Source organism: Ursus americanus, chromosome 2 (assembly GCF_024610735.1).
Source record: "Ursus americanus isolate L20-20 chromosome 2, mUrsAme1.1.p, whole genome shotgun sequence".
Classification (NCBI taxonomy): Eukaryota; Metazoa; Chordata; class Mammalia; order Carnivora; family Ursidae; genus Ursus; species Ursus americanus.
Window position 1 is genome coordinate 3,715,634 of NC_142128.1, and position 23,831 is coordinate 3,739,464.

At 63.1% G+C, this 23,831-nt stretch overlaps 2 protein-coding genes and 1 long non-coding RNA gene across 17 annotated transcripts in view; 1 reads left to right on the forward strand and 2 right to left on the reverse strand.

Moving 5' to 3' along the window:
- Positions 1–670: 670 nt before the first annotated feature.
- On the reverse strand, positions 671–3,312 carry LOC123802487 (uncharacterized). The gene is made up of 3 exons (XR_006782557.2): positions 3,001–3,312; positions 2,651–2,758; positions 671–2,555 (listed from the first exon to the last, which is right to left on the reverse strand). It is a non-coding gene; the product is annotated as an uncharacterized LOC123802487 (long non-coding RNA).
- A 1,337-nt stretch (positions 3,313–4,649) lies between these two features.
- On the forward strand, positions 4,650–23,745 carry AP5Z1 (adaptor related protein complex 5 subunit zeta 1). Of its 12 annotated transcripts, none has more exons than XM_087867038.1 (23): positions 4,650–4,745; positions 7,742–7,879; positions 8,115–8,301; positions 8,569–8,713; positions 8,925–9,037; positions 9,442–9,610; positions 9,975–10,115; positions 10,422–10,459; positions 10,530–10,692; positions 11,136–11,314; positions 11,923–12,065; positions 12,393–12,533; positions 13,153–13,264; positions 13,522–13,619; positions 14,131–14,263; positions 14,342–14,556; positions 14,807–16,390; positions 16,968–17,149; positions 17,536–18,010; positions 18,436–18,691; positions 18,936–21,743; positions 21,843–21,976; positions 22,192–23,745. In XM_087867038.1, exons 1-17 carry the CDS (start codon positions 4,705–4,707, stop codon positions 15,075–15,077), a joined length of 2,427 nt encoding a protein of 808 aa, XP_087723164.1. In that variant the 5' UTR covers positions 4,650–4,704; the 3' UTR covers positions 15,078–16,390; positions 16,968–17,149; positions 17,536–18,010; positions 18,436–18,691; positions 18,936–21,743; positions 21,843–21,976; positions 22,192–23,745. The 12 variants fall into 12 exon arrangements, with proteins under 12 accessions (XP_087723164.1, XP_087723149.1, XP_087723153.1 ...); XM_087867023.1 differs by having other exon boundaries at positions 18,936–20,048; positions 20,219–21,743; positions 21,843–23,745; XM_087867027.1 differs by having other exon boundaries at positions 18,436–18,461; positions 18,606–18,691; positions 21,843–23,745.
- Positions 18,293–23,831, reverse strand: part of RADIL (Rap associating with DIL domain) — a 63,579-nt gene continuing 58,040 nt past the window's right edge. Inside the window, exons 9-15 of one of the 4 annotated variants that reach the window (XM_087867011.1) lie at positions 21,429–21,579; positions 20,640–20,819; positions 20,190–20,498; positions 19,832–19,858; positions 19,233–19,372; positions 18,892–19,031; positions 18,293–18,615 (exon numbers count right to left, since the gene is read on the reverse strand). In XM_087867011.1, the coding sequence (XP_087723137.1) occupies positions 18,510–18,615; positions 18,892–19,031; positions 19,233–19,372; positions 19,832–19,858; positions 20,190–20,498; positions 20,640–20,819; positions 21,429–21,579 (1,053 nt within the window). In that variant the 3' untranslated portion in view covers positions 18,293–18,509. Of the gene's footprint in view, positions 18,616–18,891; positions 19,373–19,831; positions 19,899–20,189; positions 20,499–20,634; positions 20,820–21,428; positions 21,580–23,831 lie in introns of all 4 variants that reach the window. The other 3 variants (XM_087867016.1, XM_045813276.2, XM_087867005.1) reach the window with 3 other exon arrangements.

The following is a 23,831-nucleotide window of genomic DNA, read 5'->3' on the forward strand; positions in this document are numbered from 1 at the left end:
TTTCTGGATACCATGTTCTTCATTTACACGGCTCGGTTTGTATTTCAGGATGGGGGTGGGGTCGGGGAAGAAAGAGACAAAAGTGTGACCCCAACTCTCACCTGGACCCGCCGAGTTCAGCCCCGCGAGCTGCGCGTGCCCGGCAAACCCCCTCGCCCGCAGCTCGGGGCATGAGAGGAGGGATTAAACCAGTCCTGAGATTTTTTTTTTTTCTTACCTGCTGGTAATTCTCCTGTAAAGATAATTTGGGGGGCGGGTGTTAGGGGTGTGTGTGCGTGCGCGTGTGAGAGCGTGTTTTTTTACAGTGGCTGTCTAAAGTATTTTCCACAGCGCGTGTAATAATCACTGCTTTAAAAGCGGCAGTACCCCATACAGTGGAAACTAGCTCACGGGGTCGAAGGCCCCGCCACGCTGCGGGCTTCCGCCACCTGTGCGCGCGTCGGTCCACGGGAAGCCCGGGAGGACCCAGACGCCCCCGCAGGTGGCAGGGAGCCAGCGGTCCCCTCCTCAGAAAGACGAGAGGCCCGCAGCAGCTGGGCCCGCCTGCATTTTCATTTCAAATGGGATACAGTATTTTTTTAATAAGGAGCCATACTTTTTTTTAAAAGTTTGAGATCTGAATGTGATTTCTAATTGTATCAGACGTTAATGTTTTAAAGCTATAACAAAGTTTTAAATTTCTACTTTTTTGTTTTTCATTTATTTTAACTGTCCTTTTATCTGTTAAATTGTTGTATGTGGATGGGGAAGTTCTGTTTCTCCTCTTAGCATTTGTTTCTATAACCAGAAATAAAATTATATATTACAGAGACGAGCCGGGGGCTCCGTGTGGTCCTTGGGAGTCGCTGCTGGGGGACAGATGGGTGGATGGGCAGATAGCCTGGACACGCAGCCCCCACGCGCTGCCTGGAAGCGGCTCCTGAGCCGAGGCGCCGTGGGCTGGGGAAGCTGTGCGTTCTCCCATCGTGCTCAATAGCCCATTCCTGGGAAGACGCAAACGGACAGGGGAGGTGCCCGTGATGTCCTGGCCTCACCGAGCCCCAGCGAGTTCCCTGAATCCAAGTGTTTGCAGCGCCAGGGACAGGAAGACCGCTCGCATCTGCCCCCAGACGCAGAGGAGCCAGCGGAGCCTCGCCCCACTCCTGGGCACCTGCATGCAGCTGGGGATGCCCCGTGCCCACAGCTGCCTCCGTGGCTGGGCTCGTGCACCCCCCGGAAGCTGACCCTGGACAGCTGGGGTCCCTCCTGCCAGCACTCAGCTGCATGCAACTTTCTGCCCCTGTGTGCACGTCGTCTCCTAGGCCTTGTTCTGGGTCCTGACGGCAAAGCTGAGGCAACGTTAGCAAAGGCGCTCGGCTTGGATGCCTGAGTCAGACTGGGGTTCAAAGTCCAGCTGTGGGGTGGGGGACGTCCCTGCCTTGCAGGGCTCTGGATCCAGTGGCCCAGGGCACGCAGGCTGCAGTGAAATCCCTTCTCTGCAGCGCCAGCAGCTTTACGATTAAATCGTCGCAGGAAGACGGGTGAGTCCACTGCAGGAGGCCCCTGACTTGGATCTCGGAGATGCGTGCACTTGTCACAACACACCTTCTGTCAAGGTTTTCTAGTGTCCGTGCCTGTCGCTCGTCACCTCTTCGAGCTCAGTAACTGGCCTTTTTCAGAGTCTACAGGTGCCTGCGGCTGTCGCTGACATCTGAGCACGGCTGTCCTTCACGTTACCCCACGGACACTGTAAGACTCTGATGGCGGCCTTATCACAGGAGCAACAGGACGTTGCAGGATTTTAGCCAAATAACAAGCAGGAGTGAGGACAGTAAGTCTCGAGAGCGTGATGGCCAGTTAGCATCTTTCTGAAAGGTGCAGCTTTTGCCGTTTTGCTGTTAAGACAACCATTTCTCACTAGTAAGACCTTAAGACAGGGGCGCCTGGGTGGCTCGGTCGGGGAAGCGTCCAACTCTTGATTTCAGCTCAGGTCATGATCTCTGGGTGGTGAGTTCGAGCCCCACGCTGAGCTCCGTGCCGGGCAAGGAGCCCACTTTAAATAGATAATAAAAAGACGACCTCAAGATAACATTTTACACAAATGTGAATTTTGTGAGAAACCATTATGTATTGTCACCATTGGGAAGAGGCTTGGGGTGTGCGTGCGTGCAGAGAGAACACAGCTGTGTTCTCAGCAGAAGTCAGGTTGGTACCAAAGCCAGGTGAGGGCACGACCCCCACTGCAGACCAACTGCGCGTCCAGCTGAGCGCATGGTACCAAAGCCAGGGGTTCACTGACAGCAGAACGGCCGAGTGGTGATATGTCCCTATGGTCACCTACTCACAGGACGCAGCGGTGAGGGCAGTGGGCTCCAATACCCCGACGCAGGCCAGTCTCGGGGACAAGAGCCACAGAGAAGGCTCCGCACTGCAGGGCCCCGTTTGTATGAAGCATGGACAGGCAGCACTAAGCCACAGTGCTGAGAGGAGGCACCGGGAGCCCGCGGGGAGGACTGGGCCGGGGTTGGCTTGCCAGAGCAGCTTGCTGCGTTTCCGGGAGTTTCGGGAGCCAGCTGCTAATAAAGCCATTATTCAAATTTTAATGGTATAAACTTACAATTAAATAATTACATTAAAAATGAAGGTGGTAAGTACACGGTTCATCTCTTACTCTCATCTGACTCTAGCTCTGCTCTCCGGGTCATTCCCATCCCTCGTGTCTGTTCGGTTTCTGCGGCTCTCCCAGCAGTGCAGTGATGTCACGTTGGCAGCTGGAAATCTGCCATTTGGGGGGTATTTATACACGGAAATCATCAAACGTTACAGGTCAGCCCCTCGGCCCGCCGTGAGCCAGTGAAACATTTACGAGCATACCACGGATTAACGGGAAGGATCATGGAGTTCACTCACAATCTGTGTACTTCATATATGTTTTACCCTAAAAAACATCTTTTTAAGCTACAAGACCAGTATTTGAACTCCCTTCCAGGTCTCAAATGTCCCAGGTCTCAGTGCACATACCTGTGGATTTGCCGTGCATTTGCCACGGCCCAGGTAAACCAGCAAACTCCCTCCACGGCCATGGGTCATGATCAGACCACCAGCTGACAGCTTCACACCCAGCCTCCTGTGCACTTGGGATTCCGGCGCCGGGGCTGGGGGTGGGGGCGCCAACCCCGCCTCTGCTCTGCCAGCCTCTCCCTTCGGTACCAGGGCCTGGAAGGCAGGAGGGTGCTTCCTGCCCTGGCAACATCCTTCATCAGAGGCTCTGCCAAGGGCAGTCCACTGCAGTTAGCTTCGGCAGCCCAGCCAGGACCAGCCGCGTCGGGCCACCCCCAGGTGCCTCCCCTCCTAGCCCTGGGACACCCCCCCCTCCAACTCCCCACTCCCTGCTCCTAGCGGCAGCTGCATTCTCTCAGATGTCTTCCCACTGCTCTGGCCATTCCTCAGCGGGCGGCGGGCAGGGGACAGCGTGGCTGCTGGCTCAGCGTGCTTCTCCGCTGACAGGTGTGTGACCTTAGGCACCTCACTCGGTTTTAGCTTCAGTCCAATCGTCCTTCAAGTGGTAATAATAAAACTCGGCTCGGAGTTGATGCACAGTGCTTGGCCTTCCCCCAGGACCACCTATAATAGACCTCCTGGCCCAGCCCCGTCCTCGTCGCTGCAGCTCGTCTCTAATTCCTCCACACCTGTCGCCCTCCACGCCTCCCGGGGGCCATCAGAGCATCTCAAAACCGCCAAGTCCGGGTTTCTGGCAGGTGAGTAGCTGGCCCCCTTAAAGCGTCTCCCCACTGCTTATCCCTCCGAGGCCCCCTGACCCACCACCCTGCCCAGACACCCGATCGTCACAGCGCCTGCCCTTACTTGGCTTCATCCCCCCTTCATGGCATTCCCACTGCTAGGCTGTGGTGTGTGTTTGTGTATTTGATCACTGTCCACCTGTTGACTATAAATTCCCCAAGGGCAGGGGCCTGGCCTCCCCTGTTCACTGTTTCCCAGAACCTAAAATACTCCCTAGCACAGCGAAGGGACTCAGTCATTGCTGGCTCATTGAACGAATGACTCCCCAAACTTCTCTTCTGCCCCAGTGCCAAGGGAATGGTACCACGCAGAAAGCCAGAAACCTGCCATTGCCCTGTTCCTCCTCCTGTCCCCAAATCTGTCTTCAGGTCCTACAAATCCTAGCCCTGAATGGTTACTGATTCTGCCTACAGAGCATGTGCATGTTTTCAGGTCATCCTGAGCAAAGGACCCGCACACGACAGGGCCGTCCGTGGTCAGGAGACAACCTAGAAGTGGGGCAGTGGTGCTGGGGCTGGCCCCAGGCCATCTCCTAAAGGACCCGGGTGCCCAGAGTCTATGGGGTGGGGGGGAGCCTTGGGTCCTGGGGTGCCAATGTCCTGGGGTCACGGGATCCTAGGGTCTCAGGGTCCCAGGGTGCCTAGGTTCCCGGGTCATAGGGCCTGGGAGCTCGGAGTCCCAGGGTGCTGAGGTCCTAGCCTAGGGTCTTGGGGTCCGGGGGTGCCGAAGTTCCGGGGTCCGCAGCCCGCCAACGCGACCAGGAACCCACCTGGACCCGCGGCCGGCTGGCTGACGGCCCCGCCCCCGCGGGAACAGGCTCCACCAAAGCCCATTGGCCGCCGCCGCGCCCACGTGATGCGGCACGTGACGCGACCCGGAAGCGGTGGGGCTGCCTCTCCGGGCGGCGGCGGCGGCGACAGCGGCATGTTCACCGCGGGGGCCGAGAGTCTGCTCCACCAGGCCAGGTGCCCCGGCCTTTCCCTTGGGGCTCCTGGCGGGGGGAAGGGGGGGTGTCACAGAACGGGGCCCGCGCGCGGCGATCTGGAGCAGCCCACCTAGACCCGCTCTAGAGACCCGGGGAGCGGGGAGGCCGGCCGTCCAGGCCCGGGGGGAGGGGCCCGGGGAGCGTCCCGCCGGTCCCCGGTGGCTGCGGCGTTGCGAAGGGTGCGTGCAAGGGAAGCGGGGCGGGGCCCCCCCAGGCTGGTCGGCGACACCCGCAAGTCCAGCAGGAAGGTCGGGGAGCCAGAGGCTGTCGGATGTTTCAGGGGCAAGAGCATGAAGCCGCCAAGAGATGAGAGCCTGCTGGCATTGAGGCCTGGCGACCTCTGCGTGCCAGGCTCAGCAATCTCATACCATCCGAGGAACTGGGGGAGCTAAGTGCAGAATCTGCGATTTAAAAAATCTCTCCCCTAGGGATGCATTAGGTAGGGTCGAGAAATTACCACCTGCTCCTGGCCCCCAGCTGGCCCTGGACTCCCACTGACTGGTCAGTAGCCCCTTTCCTCAGCACCCAACCAGCGATGGGAGAACGCAGAATGCAGGCTAGGACTAAAACAGTCCATCAGACAGTGTTAAGACCTGACTCCACTTGTTTAGAAGAAAATGCAGTCAGCACCACAAGCCAGTGGTAAACTTTTTATAAAAACCCTAAAACTGAATCTGGAGCTGGACCAATGGGTGGGAAAGACTGGGATGGTTGACAAGGCTGCCGTAAATTTAGGGAAACAAGATCTTGAATGCAGATTCGGTTCTGAAGGCTGGGAACAGGGCGAAATCTTCTGTGGTCAAAACAGATTGAAAATCTCAGAAAGACACCGTCTGTGTCTCCTTCACTGTTGGACAGATTCTCCAGCATTACAGCTCGAGCTCACTTGAATTTAGGGCTAGTTTGAAGTGAAAATAGCCTCTCACTTAACGTGAGGCATACTCACCTCCGCGTTCTTGCCGAGAGACAAGAGCTGAGACGCGCCCAGTGCTTCACAGGACTTTCCTCTCCCCAGCTCACCTTCTACTCCAGGTCACAACTTCGCAGAATGAGAGGCGTAAAGAATAGCCTTCACTGTCTGAATTCTCACTCCTCCCCTCTCTCTGTCTTGGGTGGGTGAGTGGGGGGCTTGAGGGTACCGTATGGTTCGATATCCGTAAGGTACATGACTTCCGCGACTTCTCCCTGTCAGTGTTTGAGGAAAGCTAGTCGTCATCAGTTACGTCTTACTGGTTCTCACTGTCTTCCGCTCTAAGCTTGTGGTGTGGGTGGCACTTTAAAAGAAGTTGCTAACGTCCGGGAGTTAGGATTTGCGCTGGATTTTAGTGTCTGAACTTTTCGGGGATGGAAAGCAAGGGTGGAAAAAGTCACCAGGAGCATCTTCTGTAAGCTGAAGACGAGTGAAGGAAGTGGGACTCGGAGAAGGGGTGGACGGGGGTGTGCAGCAGGTGAGGGAGGTTTCCAGAAGCCTGAGACACTCATCAGAGGCTGTGTGTGAGGGGGTAGCCAGTGAGGTGTGTTTCAGGCAGAGGGTAAACAGGACTCGTGGTTCTTAGAGAAGTGAGGAGGGCCCGGGACCCTGTAAGCCTTGTTAGCGTCAGTAGGAGTTTGGGTTTGAAAGCACTGGGGAGCTGTTGGGGGGTTTGAGCAGACTGGCCTTTTAGAAAGAATCCCTCAATGTAGAGAATATACTGGAAGAGATTAATTAGCATGAGGGGTTCCACCATTCTAGGAAAGAGTCTGCCATGTTAATTTGAGGCAGCCTGCTGGCTTCCCACTCAGTCTCGTTAGCCCGATGAGAAACAGACCTGACCAGGCCTCTTGTCCTTCTGGGTCCTCATCCCACGTGGGACTGTTGTGTTTGTAAGACAAGAAGATGGGTTAGGAGGTGGGAGGGAGACCAGAAGTGGTGGGGAGTTCACGAGGTTCATCTGTGGGCCTTCAAGTAAGAACAAGAAACAGGAAGCAGCCCCAGGCCCCCAGCCCCGGACACTAGGCCAGCCTCCTTGTCAGCCTGAGGCTGGGGCTGCCCCGTCACTCTTGCTTCAAAATTCCAGGTCCCTGAGCCCAAGCATCTGATTGGTCCAGCCCAGATTCAGTGGACTTCAGCTGTGGCTAGGGGGCTGGAGGGGGCCCCCTAGTACTGTGTCTCCTGGGCTTGTCTTGCCTTTTGCACTGGAACAGAAACCTAAAAAACCAGGTTTCTGTTTTGAGACTTTGTTCAATATTTTACTTGTTGATGCTTAATATGTATGTTTTTTAACGAAGCAGAGTAAATACTAGAATAAGAAACTGTAGGGGCGCCTGGGTGGCACAGCAGTTAAGCATCTGCCTTTGGCTCAGGGCGTGATCCCGGAGATCTGGGATCGAGCCCCACATCAGGCTCCTCCTCTAAGAGCCTGCTTCTTCCTCTCCCACTCCCCTGCTTGTGTTCCCTCTCTCGCTGCCTGTCTGTATCTCTGTCAAATAAGTAAATAAAAAATCTTTAAAAAAAAAAAAAAACTGTAGCGGGCAGATGACGTGTCACAACGTTTGCCCCTTCGTATAGAAGATTGCACTCTTGCTCCCAGAAGTTACAGGCTCATTGAAGGAAGCTTTGTGAAAAACAACTTATTTCAGACTAAACTTCCCTTCATTTTGACTCCTAACATCCATCGGTTTAGTTTTTCTGCTTCTGGGACAACAGAAGTCCGGAGCGGTGGCGTCTCCGTGACGGGGTCTGCTGTAGCTGATGGCATGGTGTTCTCCCGACAGCCCTGCTGGCCGGGAAACGGAGTGACACGGCCACGGCCACGGCCCAGGGAGGGAGGAGCCATGGGTGGTGGCCTCGCGCTCCCATGCGACATCTGGACTTCTCTGCTCCCTGGGGGTGTTCCTCCAGCCCCAGGGCCACCCGTCACGGCTCAGGGCGGCATTTCCGGCTCCCGTGGCCCGGTCCGCCGACACCAGGTTGCCGACGCCCTGCTCTCGGTTTAGGGAGATCCAGGATGAGGAGCTGCAGAAGTTTTGTTCCCGGGTCGTTAAGCTGCTGCAGAAGGACGAGCCGGGGCCCGACGCGGTGGATGCCCTGCAGAGGCTCTTTCTCATCGTCTCAGCCACGAAATACAAGAGGAAGTGCGTGCGATGATCTGCAGGGGGGATTCAGGCTCCCACCATGTGAGGCCACGTTGGGGGGCGTGCCTGTCCACACGTGGCGCGTCGGCGTCTCACCCGCACTGAAAGCGGTGCTCCCGGCGCTCTCGCACACGGAGCGCTCTCTGCCGGCCAGCGGGCCCCGGGCGGCCTCGGGGGTGGGGGGGGGGCTGTGCTCTGGTGACGCGCTGCCCGCCACGTGGCCTTGCCCTCCCAGGCTGGAGAAGACGTGCACGGACCTGCTGCAGACCACGCTCTGCTCGCCCAAGTGCCCCGAGCAGCTCCAGCTTCTCTGCGCCGCCATCCTGAGAGAGAGGTCGCCCTCCGATGGCCTGAGCCTGTCCTGTGACCATGTCCAGAGCAGCCAGCAGCTGAGCCTGGTGGCCTCGGTGCTCTTGGTGCAGGTAACGTGCCCGCCCTGCCCCTGCTGGCTCTGGGCTGTCCGCAGCACGCCCTGCCCCCGGTGCCTCGGGAAGGACCAGCCTCCCGCCCCCTCCTGCTGTCTCCCCCCTTGTCCCCGGGGCAGTGGCAGGGCTGCGGGAGGGCGAGTTCTGGGCACGGTAGAGGCCGCGTTATGGAAACAGCGCTGCTCGTAGAGCGGCAGCCCCTTCCCGGGTGTTCTCAGACCAGAGGACTTGTCGCACCACCCCCACCCCGTGTTCCTTGTGAAGGGTGACAGAAAGGAGGAGGTCCGAAGCGTGGGCCAGTGCGCCTTCAGAGTCCTCGAGAGCCGGCAGCCCGAGGGGCCCAGTCTGAGGCACCTGCTCCCGGTCGTGTCCAAGGTCACCCGCCTGGCCCCACACACCCTCCATGAAGGTAGTCGCCCTTCCTGAGAGGCCCGTGCAGGCGCAGAGCAAGTGGAGCACCCTCGCGGGAGGGACGGCAGAGAGGTGGTGGGGGGAGGTCTGAGGGCCCAGCTCCCTGTCTAGAGCTCGTTTTCTAGAAAGATCTCCCAGTGCCCCTGTAGCCTGAGTCTGTGGGATTGATGACTTCCCACCTGTTGTCCCCTCCCTCCCCCCACCTGCAGACCAGACCAACCTGCTCAGCAAGAGGCTGGTGGACTGGCTTCGCTATGCCAGCGTCCAGCAAGGGGTCGCACACACTTCCGGAGGCTTCTTCTCCACACCCAGAGCCCGGCAGGTGAGCCTGGAGACGCAGAACCTCCCTGTCCCTGGGCGTCCATGCACCACCTTGGCCATCCGTGCCCCCAGGGTCCCATCAACTCCTCCTGTCCTTCCACCTGCCCTGATTCCAGAATGATCCCTCTTTTGTGTCTCCATTCGGCTGGGGGGGCGGGGGGCTTTGGGTCCCCAGGGGTCACAGCCCTCCAGTCCCTGATGCTGTGCGCCAAACCCACTGACGGACGACCGTGTCCACTCAGGTGCCGGCATTTAGGTGTCTTACTGGGGCTGCCCCCGTCCTCGAGAGCATGAGGTCAGGGCTCCCACTCGCACACAGCAGCCCCTTCCCCCTCCCCGGTTCCTTGGACCCCAGCACCTCCCCAGCCTGGGTCCCCACAGCCCGCCCTTCCATGCCTCCCACAGCCAGGCCCTGTCACCGAGGTGGATGGAGCGGTGGCCACAGATTTCTTCACGGTGCTGTCCACGGGCCAGCACTTCACGGAGGACCAGTGGCTGAACGTGCAGGCCTTCTCCATGCTGCGGGCCTGGCTGCTGCACAGCAGTCCCCAGGGTCCCAGCGCCCCGGACGCAGGTGGGACACGGTCGGGGGGGACACACGGGGTCCACAGGCAGGAGGTGGGCGGGACCAGGTGTGGTGCCTGGGTGATGCTGGCAGCCCTGGCCGAGCCTCTTCAGCACCGGCAGACTTGTCCCTGTCGTGCGGGAGAAGCCAGAGCGATCACTGTGGGCAGACGTCAGCAAGGGTGTTCACACAGCTTCACCAAACCCTTTGTCCGGTGCAGACCAACCAGCAGTGCAGACAGGCTCGACTTCCAGGGGGAGACGCCTCCACTCCACGGGGTGTCCGGTGAGGGTGGAGGTGGCCCCGGCAGGGACTTCGCGCCCCTGGACGGGCCAGCCTGCATGGCCCTCGAGCACCTTGTTCTCTCTTCCAGACGACAAGTCGGAGCTGGAGGGCTCCACCCTGTCCGTGCTGTCGGCCACCTCCACCGCCAGCCACCTACTGCCCCCCCAGGAGCGGCTGAGGGAGAAGGCCTTCGAGTACTGTCAGCGCCTCATGGAGCAGAGCACGCGGCGTGAGTCCTGCTGTCATGCCTCCTCCCCGAGGGGGCGTCTCGCGCTGCTCGTGGGGGCCTGGAGCCTGGACAGCCTCTTTGTCGGGGGCGGGGGGGGCTTTGTGTTCCCAGGCCTAAACCCCAGGTTGCTGGGCAGGGGGCAGAACCTGTCCCCAGCCCACCAGGTGTCCGCGTGGGTGGGGGGCGCTGCCCGTCCCTCCGCTCCCAGCTTGCTTTCCGCTCTCTCCTCGAGCTTCCAGAACAGGGTGCCTTTCAGTCACTGTTTTGATGCTGACCGGAGATCGGGTGCCCTTCTTCCTTCCCCAGGAGCCCTGAGGAAGGGGGACGCGGACCTGCAGAAAGCCGTAAGTGCCCGGCGGGGCGGGCGGGCCCCCTGCACGGCTCCCCGCGAGCTGGGTCTCCGCGTCTCTGCAGTGCCTGGTGGAGGCCGTGCTGGTGCTGGACGTGCTCTGCCGGCAGGACCCCTCCTTCCTGTACCGCACGCTGTCCTGCCTGAAGGCCCTGCACGCGCGGCTGTGTGGGGACGTGGCCCGGGCGCGCGTGCTGCTTCCCATCGCGCGGTTCTTCCTGAGCCACGGTGAGCCTCGTGGGCCCGGAGACTCGTCTGGGTCGTGGGGAAGCACGGCCCCTCTCGTCTGTGGAACCGTGCTGCTTTGAGGGAGCGTTCGCACCCGGGAGGAGGGCTTGTGGGCGGGTTCACGGGCTGCGGTGAAGGTGAGCAGCCTCAGGCTGACCTTCGAACTCTCTTCGCCATGAGAGGTCATGGGAGTTTCATGAGAGGTCACAGTACCTTCCCGAGAACATTCCACATCGTGTGACTCAGAGGGATTGGGCTGTAGCCGGAGACTCTTGGGGACACAGCTGGATGGAGCTTGGCCAGGGTCCCCCGCGCAGCACAGACACGTCGGGGCCCCTGGTGTCCGCGACTCTGAGGCCCCCACCCAGCAGCAGGGGCGTCCTCGTGCCGAGGCGGGGACCCTCATGCCGGGGCCCGGGCCCTGACGAGGCCGTGCGTTTCAGGGGAGGCGGCCGCCGTGGACTCGGAAGCCATCCTGCAGCACCTGTTCTCCAGGGTCCCCTGCGAGCTCTTCCACAGCCCCACGCTGGCCTTCGAGTTCGTCCGCTTCTGCAGGGACAGCCTTCCACTGTTCGGCGGGAACCTTGACATTCTCAAGCGGAGCTTCCCCAACCTCTTCAAGGCACGCTCGGGCGTCCTGGGGCCAGAGCGGGGGCAGCGCCCAGGGGGAGTGCAGGGCCCCCCGCTCGTCCTCCCTCCGGGGAGGCGGCCTGGGGTGCTGCTGGCAGAGGGCCAGGGACGGCCCCAGGGTTCCATGCGTCACGTAGGAACAGCGTCCCCGCCGGGAGAGCCCCGTGCTGAGCCCCTTCAGGAGTAGCGAGGCCGGACTGTGCTGCATTCTCGAATCTGTCCCGATTGTTCCTCTCGTGTGGGAGCCTCGCCTGCTGCGCTCAGCCCTTTGACGTGTCTTTTCTGAGTGGCCGTGGTCACCACGTGGTCTTTACGAATTCACCTGGAGCCTCAGTGCTTGCGTTTGAGGAAAAACGATGACAGGTGGAAAGCGGTTGCTTTCGTCGCTGGTACGAAGGTGAACGCAGCAGCAGAATAGCGACGGAAAACAAATCGAGGTGGCCCAGGGAAAGTTGGGGGACTGGCACCCTGCCCATCCGGGCCCGAGGTGCTCTCCCCTGCGGTGACCTGTGGGCTTCAAGCCGATGGCCCTGCCGCTGGGCCGTGCACCCTACATGGGCCCTCCCGGTTCCCACTGAGCCGCCACGCTTGTCCCTGCAGCTCCTGGCCTGGAACAGCCCGCCCCTCACCTCGGAGTTCGTGGCGCTGCTGCCGTGGCTGGTGGACGCGGGCACGGCCATGGAGATGCTCCACGCGCTGCTGGACCTGCCGTGTCTGACCGCGGCCTTGGATCTGCAGCTCAGGTGAGCCCGAGTGGTGACACCTGGCGCTGGGTCCCCTCCCCGTTGCCGACCCGGTCCTTCCCCGTCCCCTGCTGTTCCATGAGCTGCCCCGATGAGAGCGCCTCTCTCCAGCCCTGAGCCTCGGAGCCTCTGCCTGTCTCAGGGCGGGAGGGCCTCACTGTGCACGTGCTGGGCACCAGGCCCCTTCCGGTCCCTCTGAGGCTCATCGCTGGCACGGGGTGACGTCTGCTCTGTCTCTCCACAAGGCCTGGGGCCGAGCTGGGCCTCCCGTGGCCTGTGCCCAGAGCCCACGTCTGAGCCCGGCCTCGGGCATCTGCTCGCTCACAGGCTGTCACCGGCTGCGTCTGACAGGCCGCTGTGGGACACCTCACTCAAGAACCCCAGCTGCCTGGAGGCCTCCCGGGACCCCCAGTTCCAGGCTCTCCTCCAGCACCTGTTGCGGGCCCAGGCCAGCGGCACAGTGGAGAGGTAAGGGCCGCTCAGGCCGGGAGCTGCTGGCGTGGGCCTGCTGCTGGGCGTCCCCGGCCCCACAGCCCTGGGCAGGAGAGCACCTACGCGTGGTCCCAGCCTGGTCCCAGGGTGGGTGGGACGTGTCTGGGGACGTCTGCCCCTGGGCCTTGCGCCTTCTGACCTGAAGAGGCCTCTGCGGTCGCGCCCCCGCCCCCTGCCCTTGGCAGACACCGGCCTCGCCGCGGGTCCTCGCTGGGCACGGGCCTCCCGCTCAGCTCTTACCAGCGCCCCGATCCGGTCCGCACGACCGTGCCAGGTAGGCGCTGTGGTGACTCCGTTGTACAGATGGAGAAACTGAGGCGTAGCACTCCCCGGGAGCCGGAGGGCCAGGACTGGAACAGGGCGTGCTGACATGGGAGCGAAGCTGTCAGCAGGGGGTGGCATGCGCGGTGACAGGGTGCCCCCTCGGAAGAGGGCAGCGCAGGCGGTTTCAGAACTTGGTCCAGGCCACGGCCCTGTGACCCTGTCCCCTATCCCCTCAGGCACCAGCCAAGCGTTCGCGTGTGGAGAGCGTGTCTGTGGGCCCCGGGGGAGTGGGTGGGCGGGTACTCAGTGGGACGTGTGTCGTGTCCTCCAGGTTGGCGCCCCTCCACCAGCTGCTGCGGCCCATGGCCAGCTGCGCCCGGGTGGTCCAGTGCGCCGAGGCCGTGCCCACACTGCTCCAGGCGTTCTTCTCTGCGGTGACCCAGGTCAGCCCACTTCTGAGCTCTTCTGTTCCCGCGGGGGGGCCGGCCCTGGGCCTTGGCAGAGCCACCGTCCTTGGCGCAGATCCCGCTGTGGATTGGCGAGAGGCACCGGGAGGGGTGCCACACGGCCGCCCCCAGCAGCGGCCCATCCGTCCCCGAGAGCGGCCTGGGCTGGCAGACACAGCCGGGTCCAGAGCAGAGTGCAGGGGAGGGTGGAGTCAGAGTGCGGGCTAAGTCTGTGTCTCCCTCCTGACCCCCAGGTTGCCGACGGGACCCTGACTAACCAGCTGGCGCTGCTGCTCCTGGAGAGAAGTGACTCCCTTTACCAGGTGGCCGAGTACGAGGCCCGTGTGCACAGGTGGGCCCTCCCGCCGGCCCCGCCCCCGCCTGGTTTCACTGCCCCCCACTCAGCCTGCCTCAGCTCTGAGTCCCCACCTCCCCCACACTGCGCCCCCTTCCAGCTGCCTTCCTCAGCGCAAACCCTGCGCCCCAGCATCCCCTCCCCGCCCCCTCCCCCCAGCCCTGCTGCTGCACGCACTCCCCTCTCCGGTCCGGAACGCCCCCACGTCCGTTCCTCCTCTCCCAGGTCTGTCCTCTCCTGTGGCGGCCCCAGCCCCTCTTCCAGGATCCTTCCAGACCATCTGTCCCCCTTTTCGAAGGCCTGAGCCACATGGCCCTGTGCCCACGCCACTCGGCAGCCCCCCCTCCTCTCCAGTGGACCCTGGGTTCCTTTAGGGGCGGGAACCGTCTGCACCTCAACCCAGGGTTCAGAGGCTTCCCCCTTCACCTCCTGGCTCTGGTTGTGGAAGGGGGACCACGGTCTGGGGCCCCGGGGGCGGCTGCGGCCCAGCAGTGACTTCCCCGTGCAGGGTGCTGAGCTCGCAGTTCCTGGCCCTGTGCGCGCTGCACCCGTCCCTGGTGGTCGAACTGGCGAGAGAGCTGCTGGAGTTCGTGGGCAGCGCGAGCAGCGTCCACAGCAGAGGGGCTATGCTCGCCTCCGTGGTAAGGCCGGCCGCTGTGCCACCGCCCCATTCTCGCACCGGGGTGCCTGCGGAGGGCTGAGGCTCTGTCCCCACCCAGGCCTGGGCCGTCGGCGAGTACCTCTCCGTGTCCTGGGACCGGCGGTGCACCGTGGGGCAGACCAACAGGTTCCTCGAGGCCCTGGAGGCCCTGCTGTTCGAGGTCACCCAGTCCCGCCCGTCTGCCGCCCTTCCCAAGTGCCCCCCGCAGGTCATGGCCGTGCTTATGACCACACTGACCAAGCTGGCCTCCCGGAGCCAAGACCTGATTCCCAGGTACAGGATGGGGCAGAAGGGGAAGGGAGCTGGCTCTAGACATCTTCCTGGTCCCCGAGGTCTGCATGTGGCCCACAGCACGAGGGTCCGGTCGGACACCCGTGGCGTGGGCGTCATCCCTGCAGCCTCACCTCTACAAGCTCATGCTACAACCCGGAGGCCTCGGGTGTCTCAGCTCCTCCACGAGGCCTCAGGTTTCACGTGAGGCATGCACCTGCCACTGACTGACCGGGACCCCCCTCACCCTCAGGGTGTCTCTGTTCCTGTCAAAGATGAGGACCCTGGCCCAGAGCACGTCGCCGAGCTCCGCGTACCATGAGGAGGACGCGGGAGCCGTCCGCACGCGGGCCACTGAGCTGCTGACGCTGCTGAAGATGCCCAGCGTGGCCCAGTTTGTGCTCACGCCCAGCGCAGAGGTGGCCGAGCCCCGCTATCACCGCGACGCCAACACGGCCCTGCCCCTGGCCTTGCGCACGGTCAGCCGCCTGGTGGAGAAGGAGGCGGGCCTCTTGCCAGGGTGAAGGGATGGTGACCTGGGGGGACGCCGGCCCGGCTGCAGATTAAGAGCTTGGCGTTAGGGCCAAGCCGCGGCTGCTATGACCAAAGGGGAAGTCAGGAGGGGCGTGAGTCCAAGCCTGGGTGCGTCTGGGTCCCTCCGTGCTGGTCAGGGCTGTCCCGTCCTCAGCCTTTGGGTGTTCGTGTCTCTCGTGTGCTGAGCTGTGTGGTGGAACAGGTCTGATTCGGAGCTCTCGCCCCGTCGGGGGCTGGATGGGGGCCGCTTGGTCTGTTTCTGGCTGCTCCTTGTTCGGGGGCGGAGAGATGCAGCAACAATAAATGTCTTTCAGAAAGTCCCTGTGTGCACGAGGCAGGGGAGAGGCCAGGAATGGGGAGCGCTGCTGGGGGTGGGGGGAGCTGGCCCTGGGCAGGTGGGGCCCCCGCCCAGCTGGGCCAGACACCTGGGGCCGTTCCTTCCCACTGAGTCCCCCCAGCATCCCGGATGTTACAGAAATAACAGCACGAATGTGGGCGATCAGAAAGGGAGCCCCGTGTCCCTCCCACCAGTGCAGCTGCCACCAGGAAGAGACTTTGCTCAGTGTCCTTTCTTAGCCCGCCTTCTGATGCTACTGGATGAAGACGCGGAGGCCAGGGCGCTGGGGCTCCTCCGGCCTGCAGGCCCCTGCCATCCAGAGGGAGGGAGAGACAACCCAGCAGGGACCCTAACACCTGCCACGGGAGACTCCGAGCAAATCCCGGATCGCTCCGGTATTATGCCGAGTGGGGGAGACACGCTGGGTGTGGTAGCGGAAGAAACGTCGTCGTCCGCCCCACCCACCCCAGCGCCTCCTGCCCCTGTTCCACTGAGGCCAGCCACCCGCTCTGGACACCAGCTCCCAAGGCTGCGCTCCAGCTCCGCGGGGCGCGCACAGGCGCCGGGCCACCAGGTGGCGCTGCTGCCCCGCGAGCCTCTGCCCGGCCTGCCCCCTCTCGCCCAGCCCTCGCTCCGCCCCCAGACCCCGGATCCGCCCCCGGACGGTGGGGCTCTCGGTCGTCTGAAGGAACTGCGGCCGCGGAGTAGGCGGGTGGACGCGGTGCGAGGACCGGACCGGGCGCCGGCCGGCAGGGAGTGCACGTCTCGGCTCCGCCGGCCGTCCCGGCCTCAGGAGGACTTCCGAGAGACCGCACGTGACGTGCCCGTGGAGCAGAGAGGTGGGCGTCGGGCGGGGCCCGCCCGGGGACACCCTGGTCCCCCCAGGACGGGGCCGACCCAGCCCTGCCGCTCCCCGATGCCGCCCGCCCCACGCGGACCCCGCGTGGCCCCGGGACAGCAGGCCAGGTGCGCGTACTGAGCCTTCCCCGCCCCCCGCCGACCCCACCCACCCCCCGCCCCCGCGTGGCGCCGGGACAGCAGGCCAGGTGCGCTTACTGAGCCCTAGCTAACCCCGCGTGGCCCCGGGGCCCGACTTAGGGAAGGCTAGGGTTGAGGATGTAAATGTTCGTCTGGAGAAAAGTGTGTTAGTTTTGCAAGATGCTTGGGGGGCTGTTTTCAGTCAGTGCTCAGCTTGGGGTATTTTCAGATCCTCCACCTGCTCTAAGTTTGGGTCCCAAACCTGCGTAAGAACCAGGTGGTGAGAAGGGCTTTTGAGGAGACACATTTTCCCTGCTTCCCACGCAGCCAAGGCCAATCCAGAGATGTTCCTTTTACTTTTTCTTTCCAGGGTAAACTGTTACTGAGAGTCTAGACAGAAACTACCCGAGCTCAAACCCGGGGTGCTCCCAAGGGGCTGAGTTATCGGTGTCCATTTTTCACTCCCTGGGTCTGCAGTCCACACTCCTGCTATGGCCTGGTGGTGGGGAGCGTGCTTACCACCCGCTGACTGCGGGCTTCCTGTCCCGTATGCTTTGGCCAACAGGCTGTGGGCAGAAGTGAGAGGAGCTTGAAATCTGCTGGGGAGCTGGGCTCGGCCTGTTGCACGGTTGCCGTGGCGAAGAGAACATTCCTGGCCAGCGTGTTGTCTGAGGTCCGGAGGACCGCAGCTGCAGCTCGGACGACCGCAGCTGCAGCTCGGACGACCTCTAGCTGCGCTGCGTGAGGGTAAGTGAGGTTGATGGACGCTGAGCCGCCTTGTTTTTTCCGAGCATTATTGTGGCAGCGGCTGGTACAGAAAATAAGTCTCCCTGCACGTGTTTCCTTGTCTGGAAAATGGGGGGGGGGGCAGGAGCTTCTAGCAGTAAATGAGTTACTGCCTGTAAGGCGCCTGCCGTGAGCTCTGTGCGGGTGTCACCTCTCTCAGGGCCCCAGCCCCTCGGGAACTTAGCTACGTGGGGTCCCCCGTTCGGCGGCACAGCTGTATCTCCTTCACCGCGCAGAGCGGGGAACAACCGAGACCAGTAACGGGGCAGGCTTGCTGTTGGCCTCTCTGAACTTGCACCCTGATTTCAGTTTGGGGCTCTAAACATTTTCCTTTTGGGTCCAATCAGGTTTAAAATGAATGTTTACAAAACACACGTCATCCAGCCTTTTGGGAACTCAGGAGCGGGAGGCGCTTCAAAGCCGGCGGGTCCGGTGTCCGTGGAGCAGCGGCGGGCGCAGTTCTCGTCCGCGCTCACCAGAGGGCGGTGTGGAGCCGCGCGAAGCCCGGCGCTTGGGCCCGAGCGGGACACCACTCCGGGGGCGGGGCTCCCTCCCTGAGACCCCTCTCCATGTGAGGGGCGCGGCGCGACGGCAGCTGACTCACCGGGACCCCTCCTCCCCCGGGTGTCTGTTCCTGTCAGAGAGTGAGCTCCAGGCGCTGTGAGGACGACCCAGGAGCCAGCTGTAGGCCTGCGCCGCTGACCCTGCTGGAGACACCCCCACCACCCCCGCGCGGGTGTCCGAGCTCCGCTGTCACCACGACCCCCAACACGGCCCTGCCCCGGGCTCGGCTCTGCTCACAGCTGCCTGGTGGAGGAGGAGGTGAGTCTCCTGCTGGGGTGAAGGGACAGTGACCTGGTGGCCACTGGCCCTGCCGCAGATTAACAGCCTGGTATTAGGGCCAAGCCGCGGCTGCCGTGAGTGGAGGGGAAAGCATGGGGGGAGGAGGCCGGTTCTAGACTTTTCTTTGAACATGCTGAGCACAGGAGCTCCGGGCTTCAGGACAGGGTGGGGGGCAGCACAGGGATCCCGTGTCCTCCCAGGGGGTCTCCCCTCCGGGAGCCGAGCACCGCGCCCTCCCCAGCTCCACACACCGACACCCCGTCAGAATACGAAAGATAAGTTTATTGAATCTATACGTTTCCGTTAAAGTCTTTTAACGTAAAAGCTCTGTAACAAACATCACAGCTCAGTGTTGTCTGTCATATAAATAAAATATACACTAAGATGTACATCGTCCACGGCAGGGAGCGCGGGAACGGCCCAGCAAGAGGTGGCGGACCCGGCTGAGCCTCAGGGCGGGGAGCAGGGGGCTGGCACCCTAGGGAGGCGGCGTGCGGAAGCGGATCTTCCTGGCCGTGTCCACGTCAGACTTGGCCACCAGAAACCGCATCTTCTTCCCCCCGTGTCGGATCAGGTCCACGGCTCTGAAACCGGGGGGAGGAGGATGCTGGCGCCGAGCTTGCGTGGTGGGGATGCACCACAGGCCCAGCCGCAGGGCAGGTGAGACGGGCGGGGCTTCTGGGGGTGCCTGGGCTGGGGGCCCACCCCGTCACCCCGCCGTGACACACGGTGCTCCCCCTCCCTGGGGGGCCCCTGGCGGGGCTGCTGTGTCGTCAGAGGTCGAAGGAGCAGGACCATGAGCGGACCTGCTTGCGGGCCGGGGCTCCCCTGGCGGCGGCACCGGGGCAGGGGTACCTCACCTCAGGTAGCTGACGCCCATCAGGCTGCTTCCGTTCACCTCTAGGATGCGGTCGCCCAGGGACAGTCGGCCGTCCGACGCCGCGGGACTGCCCGGGAGCAGGGTCTGGATGTAGAGCCCGGGGGCACCCAGCGGCGTGTGCTGGGGGAGAAGCGGTGGCCTCAGCGGGTCTGCACGGGCAGCGCTGGACACCAGCACGGCCCCCCCGGGCCCAGACAGGCCCTTCCCTCCTCTCAGATTCTTGGGAGCTGCCCCCCCTTCCTCTCGTGATGAGCACACGTGCTGTGGGCCAGTGTTGGGGGGTTGTGGAACGGGCAGAGCCCGGGGGGGGGGGGCACTCACCATCCCGTCAATCAGGCCCATCCCCAGACCGGAGGGGCCCCGCTCCAGCTCCACCACAAAGACGTAGCAGAAGTCGTCCGTGCTGGAGCTGCGGCTGGACGGGGCCTCAGGGGGCTCGTCCTCGGGACCCACACCCTCTCCTGGGGGGGGGGGCAAGAAAAGGGGCCCCTGTCTACACTGCTGCGGCAGCCTGCCCCAGCCCGGGAAGGGTGCTCACAGACCCCCTCTGGGCCACACCCCCGCGTGCCTGGAAGGGGCACCTCTCCCTGTCGTGGCTGCAGTTCTATAGAACGGAGCCCGGGCAGGCTGGCCATTTCTAGGGCTGAGCAAGGGGCTCAGCTCAGGCTCCCTCCCCCTCCACCGCGCTCTCCTGAGCCCCTGCCCCTCTCTCTGCACCTCTGAGTAGTGACTCCACATCTGTCCACCGCCCCCCCCTCTGACCCAGCCCCCCGGCCCAGCACCAGGGCTCCCAGGGGGCTGCCCCCTTCTTGAGCTGGGGCCACGCTGAGGGTCCTGGGCCTTCTGTCTCCAAGAACTCAGAGCTGTGGCCGCAGACCCAGCACAATGAAGCAGGTGTCCTGTCTCAGGCCCAGCTCTGCCCGCGTGACCCCTGCCCTTAGGACCCCCTCCGAAGTCTTCAGGAGCACGGCCAGGGCTGCTCTGTCCCTCCGGCCTCTCCGTCGCCCTGCCTCACGCCTTCTCTGTGCCATCACCCAGCCATCCCCCCCTTCCTCTACCCTGGGCAGAGTGACTTAGTCCCACGGTGGCTGCGCGTGGCCCAGCTGCTCTCCGGCATCCCGGGCTGGGGGCCTTCGGGTAGGCAGTGCAAGCCCAGGCCAAACAGGCCACTAGGACCTCGCGGTGGGGGGGGGGGGGGGTAGGGGCGCGTGACCCCAAAGGGTCCTGCAGGTGGCAGCAGGGCTGGGGTGCAGGCATGAGCCCGGGGACATGTCTCACCTGCTGCAGTTGCATTCCTCCTCCCACAGCTGCCGCCAGCCTCGGGCCACTCGGGGACAGCGGGCTCAACACCAAGTGGGGTGCTGGGAGGCGTGAGCAGGCACGAGGAGTCTACGTGAGGGGGGCCGGCCTGGGGGCCCCCACGGCTCTGCCTTCCTGGAGGGCCCTGTGCCCGGGGAGCCCCAGCGGAAGGCAGAGCGCGTGCCTGGCCAGCCTCACGGGCTCCCCTGGAAACCGGGGGGCAGCTCGGGCTCTCAGGGTGCCCTTCCGGGGTGGTGAGGTGCGGGCCCTGGGGGGAGGGAGAAAGTGCTCAGGTGCTCAGCGGCCCGCGTAGTGGGAGAACCGGAGGGGCTCCGGGAACCCCCAGGGGCGGCAGCCAGGCCTGGGGCTGCTGCCCTGACCACCCCGTTACCGGAGTCCGTGCCCTGACAGCCGGGCCTGGTACCTCGCACTCCGGCCGGGCAGGCCCACCGACGGGGGTGGGCTTGCGCAGGCTCCACAGGAAGTGGCGGATGTAGAGAAGGTGCTGGTAGATGCTGTCATCCAGGCAGTCCGCCTCCAAGTCCACCTGGAAGCCCTCGCTCGGCAACACGATGGGCGGGGGGTTTTCGTACGACTCCAGGACCTCCTCTGCGGGAGGGGGGACGGCGTGACCGGCCAGCCAAGACCAGACTTCTGCCCCTCCCCAGGCGTGCCAGCCACCTCCCACACACACCTTCGGGACTGGGGACACCGCCGGGGGGCATCCCGGCAAAGGCGACCTGCCCAAGCCAGTGCTCGACCCTTCTGCATCTAGTGACCACCCAGCACGAAGCCCGAGCTGCTGACCGGAGCCTCCAGCCACAGCTGTGCCCCACCCCCCCGCGCCTGCCCCTCCCGGGCGTGTCCCCGGGATCCATACGGCAGGGGGCTTGTCTGCCTTGGAACAGGAGCCCCCCCCCAGGAGGAAGGCTGGCACCCACACTGTGGGGGGCCCACAGCAGAGGGCCCGCCTCACGGCAGGCCTCAGAAGTCAGGAGCTCTGTAGGCTCTGACCTCCTACTTGGGGGGGGTCTCCTGTCCCCAGGTGGGGGACAGGGCGGGGCGCTCCAGGAGGAAGATGGCCCAGGGCGGAAGTGGCCGATGCTCTGCGGGCTCCTCGAAGTCCCCAGGGAGGCTCCTCGAAATCCCTGGGGAGGCTCCCCTTTACCCCAGCACGGCACATGGGGCCCCTGGCTCCTGCCCCCCGAGGCGGCTCACCTGACTTGAAGGCGTCAGGGCTGTCCTGGGCCCCCGGCTCCCAGGCACTCATGGGGCCCACGGCCGAGGCCAGCTGGTACTGGGTCAGCAGCCGGTGCAGCTGCGCGGGGCTTAGGGTGGGGAACGTGGCCCGCAGGTTTGCCCAGCTCATCTGGGGGACAAGAAGGAGCTTATGGTCAGAGGCCCCCCCGCCATGGCACAGCCACACGCCCTGGGGGGTCTTCTGGGCACTTTGGGGGCGGGAGCAGAGGATCCAGGCTTCCGGGCCACATGCTCCCAGCTCGCTCGCGCAGCGCCTTGGCGTCTGTGAGGTCGGTGAGGGGGTCAAAGTCCCGTGGGCGGCCAGGGTGGGGGGAGGTGGCTGTTGGGGGGGGGACAGCCAGCAGGCACCACACCCAGTGCTCTGTCCACCAGACATGCTTCTCGTGACCTCGCCTCGCAGGGCTGAGAAGGGAGGGAAAGAGACCCGTGGACTCGGGAAAGAGAAATGGGATTCCTGCCTCACAGCCTGAGAGACCCTACCTGCCAGGCCGAAGACAAGCATGGAGGCAAAGCCTTCCCCCACTTGGAACCCCCAAGACCGGCTCTGTGGGTGCAGGACAGGGAAGCTTCCTCAAGGGGGACCAGCAGCCCAAGCCGTGTAGAGAAGGGTGGACTCGTGCACAAAATCCAACAGCTTGCATCGTCCCCCGTGACCCTGGGCTCTTGTTTTCTGGAAACCTCTCTTCTGCTCTCCGGGCTAATCCTGATTTCTGTGACTCAGGCCCTCAGGACTGACCCAGAGTGCAGCAGCTCCCTTGTCCCCCAGCTTCTGACATGGCTGTTGGAAGTCGGAAACCACTGTGACGGCTGATCTTGGAGATGTGTCCTGTCTTCATTCTTCCAGGAAGTTCTCGGGCTTCTCGTGACCATGGTCCCGACTCTGAGGTGCTAGGTCCTGTGCAAGTCCGTCCCAGCCCCGGGCTGCACTGTCTGGAATGTCCGGGTGACTTGGCCTGAGGATTCTGTGGCCGCCGCCTCCCCGGCTCTTTCTGACTCTCACTGTTCGGAGCCTGGGCCTCGCCGGCAGGTCCTTCCCCTCCCATCTTGCCGTCGCTCCTCTGCTTCCCTCTCCGGGTTTACTGCCAAGGGCCTGGGCTGTGGGTAGCGAGTGCCTTTGCTGGAGGGACAGCTGTGTCCCGGGCTACCTTGTTGGGGGGCACAGGGCAGCCGCTGGGAGCCCCCCCAGGATGGCCTCTGCTGGCCCGAGGCGGTGCCTTTTGGTTTTCAGTTTCTAGAATCCCAGCTTCCCTCCCCCAGCTGCGTGGTGTCCAGGGCTGGCACCGGGGAGGGCGCCAGTGACCCAGCACGCTCCCGGGTCCTTACCCGAGTGCGGGGACACTTGCTGGGTGACTTCCTGGACTCTCTCCTGATCTTGCCACTGAATCCTTCCTCTCTGTTATCTTCCTCAGTGTAAGTTTCCAAGAATCCTTTTGGTTCTTTTATTTATAGGATCCTGTTATTATTTTACAGACACTAAGTCTTCTGTTTTTATGAACATTTTGTTCATTTGTTTCTTCTCCCTGAGGAGTCTGTTTCAGGGGATGGCAGACTATGGCCCGAGGCCTGTATTTATAGGGCCCTTGAGCTAACAATGGTTTTCCCATTTTATAAAGAGCTTAACAACAACAAAGAGTTTGGGATGGCGACACTGTGCGGCCTGGAAAGGCTAACGTAGCGGTCACCCGGCCCTTTACAGAGAAGTCTGCCAACCCGATCGGTGTCCCCCAGCCTCTCTCCCCACGTCCGTCTCGTGTTGGAAGCTGCCCCCTCAGTCTGCCTGGCTGGCTTGTGGTGGGACGCGGGTCGGCGTCCTGCACCCACCCTGGGCTGTCACCGACCACCCAGCACTGCCAGGCCAGCCACCTGCCGGGTGGAGGGCACAGGCCCCCGCACAGCTGGCCACGGCACATGGCCTCCAGCGCTCAGAAGCACCTTGGCCCCCAGGAAGCCCCTTTTTTCAGAATAAGACTCCTGGTGTCAGGGTGACAGCCTGGTGTTCGCCTGGAGACCCTTCGTTGGCAGTGCTCTAGAAATCAGCTGGGGCTTCTGCCGGCGTGAGGGCGGGCACGCAGCCGTGCAGGAAGGGGCAGCCGAGGACCCAGGGCTGCCGCTTCGTCCTCTTCCTGTGCGTGTCATGTTGACAAGGGTGGCCCCGTGACCTCCCCGCGCGTGTCTGCGACATGCCGGCCACAGCCCTGGTGGCAGGAGAGCCACAGGGAGCTCTGCTCGGGCAGCCAGGCGCCCCTTGCTATGAATAAATGTTTCTGCAGTTTGACGGGGACGCAGTCATTCCCGCTTGCTTGCTGCGTCTGTTCTGAAGATGTCCCCTTCTCCGTTCTGATAGTGGCAGTTCGTCATTTC

Bases quoted from the DNA above. Each gene is read 5' to 3' on its own strand.
- AP5Z1 (XM_087867019.1), top strand. From the start codon at position 4,705: ATGTTCACCGCGGGGGCCGAGAGTCTGCTCCACCAGGCCAG. The intron at 10,693-11,135 runs GTGAGCCTCGTG...CGTGCGTTTCAG, and splicing joins GCGGTTCTTCCTGAGCCACG to GGGAGGCGGCCGCCGTGGAC. The intron at 12,534-13,152 runs GTAAGGGCCGCT...CGTGTCCTCCAG, and splicing joins GCCAGCGGCACAGTGGAGAG to GTTGGCGCCCCTCCACCAGC.